At 44.4% G+C, this 13,251-nt stretch overlaps 1 protein-coding gene across 1 annotated transcript in view; it reads left to right on the forward strand.

Annotated features, from left to right (window-relative positions):
• Nucleotides 1-8,594, forward strand: part of cmtm6 (CKLF-like MARVEL transmembrane domain containing 6) — a 9,338-nt gene extending 744 nt beyond the window's left edge. Inside the window, exons 2-5 of the mRNA XM_044116161.1 lie at nt 1,265-1,388; nt 5,995-6,171; nt 6,250-6,348; nt 7,176-8,594. Coding sequence (XP_043972096.1) covers nt 1,272-1,388; nt 5,995-6,171; nt 6,250-6,348; nt 7,176-7,340 — 558 coding nt within the window. The 5' untranslated portion in view covers nt 1,265-1,271 and the 3' untranslated portion in view covers nt 7,341-8,594. The remainder of the gene's footprint in view (nt 1-1,264; nt 1,389-5,994; nt 6,172-6,249; nt 6,349-7,175) is intronic.
• Nucleotides 8,595-13,251: the final 4,657 nt, after the last annotated feature.

The raw sequence follows: 13,251 nt of genomic DNA on the forward strand, positions 1-13,251 counted from the left end.
TTGAAATTGAACACACGGTTGCTGTTTTTCACTTTCACTTGCAGAGAAAACAGAAATCCCCTCTAAATGTTTGTTTCTGGTTTTATCTGGAAATTTAAAGCTAAACTCTGGTTTTCATGTGAATGTTGATGCTCGCATAAAACCTCAAACAGAGGTCAGACATTTCCCTGCAGCTTCATTTAGTTCTACATGTAGAGCTGCATGATATTAGGAATAAATGGCATTAAAATGTTGAATATTGTTATAATTATTGCAGTAAAGTTTGCCCAGACAGGAAGCGGACGTTCAGAGTCTGCAGTCTCGTCGCAGTAACATGCAGCATTATTCTAATAAATATGACCCAAAACATGCATTAATACTGATATTGTGAGAATTGTTGTCCTACAGTTGTTTTTATTTGGAGATATGTGTCTCCTTTGATCTTCAGTTTGGTTTTTCTGACATTTTCTGTTTTTAGATAGAATTGAAACAAAAAAAGAGTAATTTGTGTCACAGAACCGGTTTTGGGTCATAAGAGCCTCAAACTTTCTGGTTCTGGATCAAAACTTTCACATTTTTACTTTAGTCCCAATGTACTTGGTCCAACTATTCAGCTGCTGTTTCTAATCTGGACCAGAACCAGGTCATGCTTCAGCCTGTGGTGCGTTCAGTGCCTGTGGTGCGTTCAGTGCCTGTCAGGAACATTTAGCTCTAGAATCCTACAAGTTTCAGCGCCCAGTCGTAAGAAGAAAAACAGAAGTCTGACGTGGGCGTCGCTCTCCCGCCCCGCCCCCCCCCACCCCCCCACCCCCGGGGGGTAACGTGGGCATTTTAAGACAAACGGTTTCAGTGAGGAAAACTGTTCTCGCTGCTGCTGATGATTTGTGAGAATGATGTTGGCGCGTTTTTCTGTGTGAACGAAGAATAATTGGCGTTTAAAACACTCGTCCTGTTCGAGCTGCGTTCACAGCTTTACAACGTTTATTCAAACCAATCTTTCATAACCGCCTGCAGCGTTTTTTCAGGAGAAAAATGGTTTTAATGTAGAGAACATTTAACTTATCGTTTACATTTTCTTCTGTTTTATCATTTAATTCACTCATTTATTTGACTTTGAAGTTTAAATTTCATCTCGTTGAAACTCTGTAAAGACATTTCCGCGTCTCTTTTTCAAATACAGAACTTTGTTGATTAATGGTCTAGAGGTCAGTGTTGGTGGGCGTTGGCTCCAACAGGAAGTGGTCATAGGTCTGGACTCTGATGCGTCTTCCTGTTCTGTCTCCAGCTCCATCATGGCCAACGAAGTTTACGCAGCAACGACGGTTTCTAACCCAAAGGCGCCGTTCTGGCTCGGCGCGGCATCGGAGCATCTGAACATGCCGCGCTTCGCCCTGAAGATCCTGGAAGTGGTGAGGTCAAAGTTCACTCGGCTCTGATTAACGCTGTCTGGACAGAACTGCCGGGTCAACTGGTTCTGATCAGGCTACCTTGGTTACTGTGCCGCTGGGGCCAAGGTCCAGATGTATAAACAAGGCTGGATCAGAACCAGAACCACTGAGCCGAGTCGCGTTACTGATTCAGTTCACTGGATCAGTTCACTGGTTCAGTTCACTGGATCAGTTCATTGGTTCACTGGATCAGTTCACTGGTTCAGTTCACTGGATCAGTTCATTGGTTCACTGGATCAGTTCACTGGTTCACTGGTTCAGTTCACTGGATCAGTTCACTGGTTCATTGGTTCAGTTCACTGGTTCACTGGATCGGTTCACTGGTTCACTGGTTCGGTTCACTGGATCGGTTCACTGGTTCACTGGTTCGGTTCACTGGTTCACTGGTTCAGTTCACTGGATCGGTTCACTGGTTCGGTTCACTGGATCGGTTCACTGGTTCGGTTCACTGGTTCACTGGTTCGGTTCACTGGATCGGTTCACTGGTTCACTGGTTCGGTTCACTGGTTCACTGGATCGGTTCACTGGTTCGGTTCACTGGTTCACTGGATCAGTTCACTGGTTCACTGGTTCAGTTCACTGGTTCAGTTCACTGGATCAGTTCATTGGTTCACTGGATCAGTTCACTGGTTTACTGGTTCAGTTCACTGGATCAGTTCACTGGTTCACTGGTTCAGTTCACTGGATCGGTTCACTGGTTCGGTTCACTGGTTCAGTTCATTGGTTCAGTTCTCGGTTCAGTTATGCTTTGTGAATCTGTTTTCTTTCAGTTCTTTTCTGTTGTCAGGAGAAATGTTGCAGAACCAACTGATCCAATTGTGTCAGAAATAAAATCCTAATCAGATTAAATTAAAACCTTTGAGTTTCAACCTGGATGGTTCCAGTTAAAGGTTCTGTGCATGTTCCCAGTACTGGACCAGTTCCCCAGCCTCCGTCTGGTTCGCTGGTTTCCTGTTGTTCACTTCACGATGCTCTGAACCCGTTGCCGTGGTTTCCGAGGTCGGCGCTCCCTGAATCACACTTCCTGCCACTTCTCCTTTTTCTTCTCTGAATTCTCAGTTCTTGTCACAGGAAGTTGCCGTTCGGCCGTTCATTTCACACGTTGCCGCCTCTCCCAGTTGGCAACAAGTTGCTGAAACTGTCGGCTCAGAGCGACACTGAAGCCAGAAGTTTACATACCGCCAGTTGAAGACGCGGGCGGCCATGTTTTATTGGTTCTAGTTCGGCTCAGGGTTGTTTCTCTAAAGCTCAGAACATTCTGGTCATTAAACGCCGCTCAGCGAGGAAGACGGGTCAGCGCCACAGAACCACGCGTTGCCTTTCATACATCTGCTGTGAAAACAGGCAGTGGCAGCATCATGCTGCGGGAGTCATGAGGGCTAAACATTGAAGCAGACCAGACTTTTCACCTATTGGGCCAAAAATCATTTTTAAAAACTAAAATCATAAAAATATCCTTCCATAGAATCCTGGTCCTACATCCAGAACTCCTGATGGTTCTGATCCAGTTTTTTATTCTGGGCTCATCTGAAGCAAAATGTTTAATTTCTTCTTCATAATCCGGGTCAAAGTTCTGGTTTCCTCTGTGGTTGCCACGGCCGCAGAGGAAACCAGTTTGGGTTTTTTAAGTAAATTCAGGTTATAAGTCAAAGTTCTGGCCGTTAAAGTTCAGGTCCGGTTCTGGTTCTGCTCTTCAGCAGGAAGCGGCAGACGGAGAAGTGAAAGTTCTGCAGGACCCGTTTGGCTGCAGTCAGCAGAACCGCCAGCTGTCGCAACGGCGCCTGGGAGGGCAACTGGGCCGAACAGAACCGGCTGCAGAAACAAGATGTTCAGAGCTCTGGACCTCCATCTGACCGGTTCTGGTTCTGTAGAACGGGTCCATCCAGAACCTTCCTCTGGTTCTGTGTTTGGTGACCTGACCCGGTTGTAACGGCTCTGCAGCACCTCACACTGGACCCGTATCAGAACCGGACCTCGGACTGAATCAGGAAGGGATCAGAATAAACGGGTCAAATCTGCAGAGTCAGCACTTCCTGCTGCAACCTTTCACAATAAAATCCTTCCTCTTTCCTTACATCCTGGGTCCAGAAGCTTCAGGGGGAAAGAAGGGCAGGTTCTGGTGGTTCTGGTGGTTCTGGTGGTTCTGGTGGTTTATTACAGAAGAAATTGGAGACAAAAACAACTCAACAGAAAATCAAACAAACAATAAACGCTGCAGGAAATGGAAACTAATGCAGCAAAAGACACAGCAAGTCTGAAACTGGACCCGGTTCTGACAGTGGGAGGACGTGTCTCTAGCACAGCTGGTCATGTGACGTGACGAGGCAGGACGATGGTTCTGCTCCTGACCGGTTCTGCAGCTTCTAACCTGACACAGAGCAGAGGCTCCGCCCCCTTCAGGTGGAGGACATAGATATATATATGATAGATTTATTTTGAGGCAGCCTCTGGATGTTGACTGTCTGTAATGTTTTAGTTCCTGCTGCTGTTAGCAACGCTCCATTAAAACCAGTTTAATCTCACTGGTTTCAAACGAAATTCACCATGAACTCAGGAAGAATAATCAATCAGGAAGAATATTGATTAAAACGATTGATTAAAATAATCAATCGTTTGTGTTACATGCTGGCCTCACTGCAGAACCAGGAGAGGCTTCATCTCCAGATTCACCTCTTGCATCGTCCACTTTCTTCTTGTCCCTGCTGGGTCAGAAGGAGCTGCTGCCTCTCCAGCAGCAAACGTTTTGGGTGAGAGGCGGGGTCACCTGGACAGGTCAAAGGGCAACACAGAGACAGACAAGACAAACAACCACACACACACACACACACACCTAGGGAAATTTTATACAGACCAGTTAACCTGACAGTTATGTTTTTGGACGGGGAGGAACCCAGAGGGAACAGAAAGCCCCGGTCCGTCCGTCCATTTTATTAGTATCACATTTCAGCATCAAGGCTTTTCAAAGAGCTTCACGTCAAATCAAACACAGAAACACAATGAAACACAGAATCAATAATCAAAACACAACATTAAATCAGGTTCTGTCAATAAATTTATAATTGATTACGTTTTGAATAAAACTCTAAACAAGTGGGTTTTTAGTTGAGATTTAAAGGAAGTCAGTGTTTCAGCTGTTTTACAGTTTTCTGGAAGTTTGTTCCAGATTTGTGGTGCATAGATGCTGAATGCTGCTTCTCCTCGTTTGGTTCTGGTTCTGGGGATGCAGAGCAGAACCAGAACCAGAACCTGAGGGTTCTGGAAGGTTGATACAACAGCAGCAGATCTTTAATGTATTGTGGTGCTAAACCATTCAGTGATTTATAAACTAACAACAGTATTTTAAAGTCTATTCTTTGAGCTACAGGGAGCCAGTGGAGAGACTTTAAAACTGGTGTTATGTGCTCTATCTTCCTGGTTTTAGTCAGAACTCCAGCAGCAGCATTCTGGATCAGCTGCAGCTGTTTGATTGATTTGTTGGACAGACCTGTGAAGACGCTGTTACAATAATCAATACGACTGAAGATAAACACATGGATGAGTTTCTCTAGATCTGGCTGAGACATTAGTCCTTTAATCCTGGAAATGCTCTTCAGGTGATAGAAGGCTGTCTTTGTAACTGTCTTTATGTGGCACTGAAGGTTCAGGTCAGAGGTCATCACTACTCCCAGGTTTTGGGCTGATTGCTGGTTTTTAGTTGTAATAACTGAAGCTGTGCACTGACTCTAGATCTATAACTCTATATCTATGACTCTAGATCTATAACTCTAGATCTATAGCTCTAGATCGTTCCTCTTTAGGTCCAAAAATAATAACTTCAGTTTTGTCTCATCCACACATTTATCTGTTCTAAGCATCTGTTCAGTGATTGGATGGGGTCAAAGGTCACCTGGTGACATCATAATGTAGAGCTGTGTGTCATCTGCATAGTTATGGTAGCTGATATTATTTCCTGTTATAACCTGAGCCAGTGGGAGCATATAGATATTGAATAAGAGGGTCCTAGGATTGAACCTTGGGGTACCCCACATGTGACCTTTGACCTCTTTGATGAGAAGTTTCCAATTGAAACAAAGAAATCCCTGATCTTTATGTAATATTCAAACCAGTTAATCTCTGGACCGGAGAGTCCGACCCAACTCTCCAGTCCATTCAGTAATATGTCCTGGTCAACACTGAGGTCCAACAGAACCAGAACCAGAACTGTGGTTCTCCCACAGTCCGTATTTATATGGATGTCATTGAACACTTTGACTAGGCCAGTCTCTGTGCTGCGGTAACCATGGAAACCAGACTGGAAGGAGTCAAAGCAGTTAGTTGTTGTTAGGAAGTTATTTAACTGTTTAAACAGTTTTTTCAGTAACTTTACTGATGAATCAGAGGTCAGAGGTCAGAGGTCGAACCCAGGACCTTCTTGCTGCCAGGCAGCAGTGCTGGCTGATGATGTCATCAGCTGGCATCACCGTGGTTCTCTGGTAGTTTACAGATCAAGATGGCCGCCCTCAATGGGCCGGATACATCACATAACTGTGGTTCTGGTTCTGATGGTTCTGTTGTGCCGTGTCCCCAGCTGCTGTCCATGGTGGCCTTTGTCCTGGAGGAGACGGTGTCCACCTGCCTCAGCTGCTCTCCTCTTTACTTCTTTGAGTTTGTGAGCTGCACAGCCTTCCTCTTCACGGCGCTGCTCCTCTTCCTCCTCTCCACCACGCTGCACAGCAGGGTGGGCATCAGCTGCTGGCCCAAAGTGGTAAGGTTCTGGTTCTAGTTCTGGTTCTGTCCATCCCTGTTGTCTTACTACTGCAGTGATGATGTTTCTGTCCTGCAGGACTTCCTGTACACGCTCCTCATCGCCGTCTTCTTCTTCATCGCCTCCATCGTGTTTGCAGCCAACAACGGCAAAACGTCGGTGGAGGCCATCGCCATGGTGAGACGCCGTCCCCCACCGTCCCTCTGCGTCCCCCACTGTCCCCCACCGTCCCTCTGCGTCCCCCACTGTCCCTCTGCGTCCCCCACCGGCCCTCTGCGTCCCCCACCGTCCCCCACCGGCCCTCTGCGTCCCCCACCGTCCCCCACTGTCCCCCACTGTCCCTCTGCGTCCCCCACCGTCCCCCACCGGCCCTCTGCGTCCCCCACCGTCCCCCCCCGGCCCTCTGCGTCCCCCACTGTCCCCCACTGTCCCTCTGCGTCCCCCACTGTCCCCCACCGTCCCTCTGCGTCCCCCACTGTCCCCCACGGTCCCTCTGCGTCCCCCACCGTCCCCCACCGGCCCTCTGCGTCCCCCACCGTCCCCCACCAGCCCTCTGCGCCCCCACTGTCCCCACCGCCCTCTGCGCCCCCACTGTCCCCCACCGCCCCCACTGTCCCCCACCCCGCCCTCTGCGCCCCCACTGTCCCCCACCGCCCTCTGCGCCCCCACTGTCCCCCACCGTCCCTCTGCGTCCCCCACTGTCCCCCACTGTCCCCCACCGTCCCTCTGTGTCCCTCTGTCCTTCCTGTCTTCGGTCCACCAGATTGTCAGGAAATATTTTCTTCATTATGAGAACAAAGTTGTAATGTTAAAAGAATTTTCTGGAATAAAATAATAGTAATAATAATAATAACTCTTATTATTATTATTACAATAATAATAAAATAATAATAATGATCAGACCTTGATTTTGTTTAGAAACAATTTTTTCTGATCTGAAGTTTTTCTTATTAAATTCACTATATTTTATTTTTCTTGTCATTTATTATTTTCTCTGTCTGCAGGTGTTCGGCTTCCTGGCCATGGCGTCGTTCGTCCTCGACTTCATCATCTTCCTGAAGGTCAAAGGTCATCCCTTCCAGGGCGCTCAGGCCCCGCCCACCACCAACGGCGCCGTTCCTCCGCCTGAAGCCGAGAAGCTGAACGGAGACGCCAACGGAAAGGCGTAGGACGCGGCGCCGCCTGCAGGGGGCGCCCAGCCAACCAATCAGAGCCGCCTGAGACACAAACTGGTTTTTATTCCTGTAGATTCAGAACCAGCAGACACTAAACCAACCAAACCACTAAACTCTGCTCCACTGGGAACCACATGCCTTACTGGTTTTTACTGGTTTTTACTGGTTTTTACTGGTTTTTACTGGTTCTGACTGGTTTTCTCTCACTCTGCCAGCTTTGCTTTTTAACAGTTGCCTTAAAGTTCTGGATATCTTGTAGAAATGATCTCAGCTCCTCGTTAACTTGCCACCGTTTCTGGATGGCTTGTTTTGTTTTTTGTTTGTTTGTTTTTTTAATTGAATTTTTCTGTAAATTTTCAAATTTTGTATATTTGTGTAGTTTAGGAAGATTATTTTATTCCCTGAAGGAAGATGAATGTTTATTTTTCTAAATCAATCAGGCAGAAACTGTTCAGCTGCACATTTATGTCCATATGAAATATTTCATATCAATCATCTGCAGATTTCACTGAAACGCCTGTCGCTGTCCAGCAGGGGGAGCTGTAATCTGATTTGAGTCCTTTTCCATCATTTCCCCCGAAATCAGTTTCTTCTGATCTGAAACATGAAACAGTTGAACCGTGTAAAGTTCCTGCAGCCGATGGGATTTATCTCCGTCCTGCTGCCAGCAGCTTCGTGTTTCTGGATGTTTCTGTCACTTACACAGAAACTGATCATATCGGATCTTCGGTTTGGGTCCGGGTTCAACGTCGGTCCTGCTGTTACACTTTGAATCGTCTTAAAGGAAACTACTTCCTGTCAGGCTGAGGGAACCACTTCCTGTTTTTGTTTAGTAGAAAACAACAGTTTCAGTCTTCAGGATGATCTTCAGCCTTTTTGGTTGTTTTATAAATGTTCAGAAATCCCTCAGATTGAACCGTTTATGCTAATGTTGTTGGTTTTATCTCCATATTTCTGGTTTTATGCCCGTAGACTAGAGAGGACTGCAAGTTAAAGGAGAGCGGTTGTTTCTCCTCCTGGTTTAGTTTCTTCCTGATCGACCTGAACACGTTTGAATTTGTTTTATTGGGTTAGGGTTACAAGTGACAATCATGTAAAAATACGAATGCTAGCGGTTTTTCTGTCAGACGATCCTGTTTGTATCGGCGTGTGGCTCTTCAGAGCCAAATCAAATGTTTTCTATGATTTATATAAACTGTAACTTCCTGTTTCTCCATTTGCTGCATTTTAATAAACTTTTTAACTTTATTCATTTTTGGTTCTGGTTTCTTCCTGCTGCTGCTCAGAGCTACGCTGGTAAAAACATTAAAGGGTTAATAGAGGAGCCATGTTGGGATGACATCCTGGAGGCGGAGCTTCAGGAAAAGCAGGAGCTTTAAAGAGACAGATACCCAATTTCAAGGTGTTAAATTATGAAGACAAATTTCTTCAGTAATTTTTGATATATTATTATTTTCTAACTTCTGAAGGTAACATAGTTCCTGTGTTATAAAACGTCACCATTTGCCTCTTTAATTTCAGTTTCATGACTCACGTTTCTTAACACAGACTGGATTCAGTGATCAGTTCGTTTGGATCCTCTGAGGAGGACTGGGTTTACTGTCACCTGGCATCAGCCAATTAGAGCCCAGATTAGACCTGTTGGCTCCGCCCACAGCCACATCCATCTACTTTAGTTTGACAGATAAATCATGCATGCAGGAACATGCATGATTATCCATATCGGCTCTTATCAGTTTGCATTTTAATGATCTGATGACATGTATAAGAAATTAACGATCTACATAAAATATTAAACATTTCTTTATTCCATGTAATAATTAAGGATGATCTTTGTCCCTTCTGGTGCTCCGTAGTAGAGCTCCAGATGTTTGTTCATCTTCTCTGGATTCAACCGATTCACTCCAGTCCAGCTGATTCACTCAGCACCTGGGAAGTTCTCCCAGTTCTCCCAGTTCTCCCAGCTGCCTGACGGACGCACTGTGGCAGTTTGTCCAGCAGGTGGCAGTAAACGGCTTCACCAGAATTTCAACATTTGACAATTCAAAGAAAATAAAGACCCAACAAGTGTGATTCAGGAGGACCAGTTGGGTTCTGGTTCTGGTTCTGACCGGTTCTGGTTCTGTTGAAGGGACAGTATTCTGTGTTTTCCATTCACACATTTCCATTTTACAGTCCAGTAATTTTGTCACATTCAGTTGTTATAAAATACTGAATATATCAAATATATTGATATTTGATTTATCTTGAAATTGGGTCTCTGTTTCTTTAAGAAGCTCCTGCTCTTTCTGAAGCTCCGCCTCCAGGAAGTCCTCCCAACACAAAGTGGGCGGGGCTAGGTCCACCCAGGCGTTTTGCCTGAAAGAAACATAAAACATTAAACTTCGGTTGCCAAAGATTACAATAAAATTCCCCCTAAGATCTAAAATTTTAGTTCTAAACTGTAGAAGAGTGTTCTTTGCTGTCAGTGTTACTTCAAAACATATTTCTTTTTTTATTATTTGTAACAATATTCAACTTTGCTATCATCAATGCATTTTAAAAAAGCCTCTGAGCAAAATGTCAATACAATATCAATGTCAAATTAATTTACATAACACTTTAAAAACAGGCATAAAACTCCACCAAAGTTCTGTACAAGAACGACAATAACACAAATTAAGAAAAATATCAAAACACTCCTTCAAATAAATGCCAAAGAATAAAAATGAGTTTTAAGAAGCGATTTAAAACGATCCAGACTGTGAGCAGATCTAATCTGGAAAGGTAAATTATTCCATAGATTAGGAGCAACAACAGAAAAAGCCCAATCTCCTTTCCTCTTTAGTCGGTCCGAGGAACTTCCAGTAATTATTGGATCGGAGGGTTCTGGTCACAGACTGAAACTTTAAACGGTCCTGAAGGGGGAGCTACTCCATTTAAAACTTTAGAATAAAAGAATCTTAAAATCTATTCGATAAAAGACGGGCAGCCAGTGGAAAGAGCCCAGGATGGGCCTTATATGGTCTCACTTCCTGCTTCCTGTAAGAAGCCGAGCCGCTGCGTTCTGGTCACTGGAAGACGCTGCTTCTATGATTTATCCAGGCCTTTACATACATAACTACAATAATCCCATCGAGATCTAATGACGGCCTGGAAAAGTCCTTAAAAGTCCTTAAAACAAAAATAAGATTTAACTTTTGCTAAAATCCACAAGTGATAAAAAGCTGACTTGTTTATCCAGCTTTAAACAGCCATCAAAGATAAAACCAAGATTCCTAGCAGAGATCCAACAAAACCGAGCTACAGAACCAAGAATCCGATCTGGACCTGTAGTGTGAAGAATAACATAACCTGAGTTTTACTTTGATTGAGGTGAAGAAAGTTTTCTTCCATCCAAGATTTGATTCAGCTAAACAATCGATCAACAGCTGAAGAGATTCATTTTTACACTTCTGTAGTTTAAGAGGCATTTAAATCTGGACGTCATCCGCAAAACAATGAAATGAAACGTTAAACTTATGGAAAATCTGACCAAGAGGTAATAAATGCAAAATAAACCAAATGGGACCTAAAACTGAGCCTTGGGGGATGCCGTACTTTAAAGGTTTGGCCCCAGAACAGCATTGGTCCAGATGGACTGAGACAGTTCTGTTTTCTTTTTCCCCACCAGGGGGTCCTTTTTGTGGGCTCTAGTGAAGACATGCAGCAAATAAATCGAACCCGCGACGGCCGCGTCGAGGACTGAAGGCCTCCAAACGTGGGGCGCGCTAACCTCTACGACACCGGAGCACGCCCCAGACGGTTCTGTTTTCTAAATAAGATTTAAACCATTCAAATGCCAACACAAAGTTTTAATCTATGTAAGAGAATCTGATGATCTACATTATTGTTTAAGTATTGATGGGATTCAACCTGACTGCATTTATCACCATTAGAATATGTTGGCCAGAAGTGAGAAAAATGTCTTTTATCAGACGAGTAGGAAGACAATCCAGAGGATAATCTGATGGCTGCAGACGGTGAATAACTGAGGTCAGTTCATTTAAGGAAACTGGCTGGAAATGGTTGAGAACAGCTGTGCATTGTGGCATTTCTTGGGTCTAAACCTACCAGAGTTCTCCAGCCTCTAAGAGCTACAATTAGTTTCAGTGAAAAACTTAAGAGAAAGCCTCACAAAGTTCATCAGAGGCTGAAGGGCCGGATGCAGATTAAAAAGGCCTGGAGGCTACAGGATTAATGAAGAATTTACATTTTGCTCATTTGACATTATTCTGATAATTAAATAAACTACCTTTCAAAATTTCAAACCAAACCTGTAATTGATCTTTTTTCCACCTCCTCTCAGTCCGTCTGGCTGAACCAGAGGGTTCATTCAGCCACGGCTCTAAAAGTTTATTTTTTGTAGTTTTTATAGTTTTCAAGGGAGCTACAGTGTTTAGAGCATTTGAACATGTGTTGTTAACATTTAGAATAAGTTTCAATATCAACATTGTGATCAGTAGGGAATGTAGGATTAGCAAGGACTGCATTTAGTTGAAGAGCAGTTTCAGTTTATAGTGGGAGAAAGTAGAGGCTTGGTGATGTTTGTATCCAAAGATGAAATATTAATAGAAAATAAAACAGGCAAATGATCAGAAATACAGAATTTCAATGATGCCCAAACAAAGCCCAGGTGATAACAGCAAATCCACAGCATGTCCCTTTAAATTCATCCCACAGAAATGGGATGAATCAACCAAGTCCAAAAAGTATCTGGGCAACATACCTGTATATGAAAATCACCTGTAATTAAAATATGATCATACTCTCATGTAATCCATGCCATGAGTTCTGACAATTCATGAATAAAGTCTTTGTTGACATTTGGATGACGGTTGATGTTGGGATCCCACGATCAGGAAACGAGGAACCATCCAAGTAGAGGAAACCCTCTACAAATGCCAATCAGGCTTTAATCCTCCACGTTTAGCACAGAAACGGTTTTCTGGAATCAGATGTGGAAATCTCAGTAGGGATGTTAGAGGAACTGGAAGCCCCGGTTTCTCGGACCCGGATCACGTCCAAATTGTAGATCTACCGAAGTTTTAATGTCCAGAAGTGCCAAACGGCCGTAAACAATTAAGCCACTAGAACGTAACAGCATAAATGTACAAACAGATCAAAAAGAGTAAAAATTAAGTAGAGAGAGCGAGTCGGACGGCGCCATCTTGGAATGCAATAAAATGGGTTAAAACATGAACAGCTCCCTGAGAGTTTTTTTTCATTCATCGCCCCCCTGCATCGGCACTGCGCCCCCTAGGGGGAAACCACTGCATTAAAACATGATGAAACTATTTGAGGACATCGATTTTACAGGATACTGGCCCTTTAAATTGTAACTCATCCAGAGTCTGGAGGGCCACAGAAGCGGCCGTGGTGAGCCGGGTTCGGCCCGCGGGCCTTTGACGGTTCTATGGCTGCTGAAAGTTTCACTGAATAATAACAGGGCTGAATCTGTTGTGTGTTTTTAAAGAGTTAAAATCAGATTCAAAGTATTTCAGAAATAGAGTGGCTTCTAGTCTGAGGTTTAATGTTGACCTTTGACCCAGTTTATCTGTAGGCACACTAATGATCAGACTTCCAGCTCTTTGACCTTCTAGGAGGTTTTATTGGCTGTGAGCTGAACTTTATGACCCGACAGGCCAGTCGCTCTCGTCTCCGATCCAGCTGCTTCTGCTCCGTGTCTGCAGGGAGAAACATGAACTCTGTCACTTCAGAGTCAGAGGCGTCCAAGGAAAACATCACTCCGACCTTCCAGCACGCCGTCCTGCTGAAATGTGAGTTTCTCTGCTGAGGCCTCGTTGTTTCCCTAAAAGGAAGAGGAAGCCGCTCTCTGCTCAAACAGCCTTTATTCTTCTGAGAGGAATGACAGCGCATCAATAAC

Source organism: Gambusia affinis, linkage group LG05 (assembly GCF_019740435.1).
Source record: "Gambusia affinis linkage group LG05, SWU_Gaff_1.0, whole genome shotgun sequence".
Lineage (NCBI taxonomy): Eukaryota > Metazoa > Chordata > Actinopteri > Cyprinodontiformes > Poeciliidae > Gambusia > Gambusia affinis.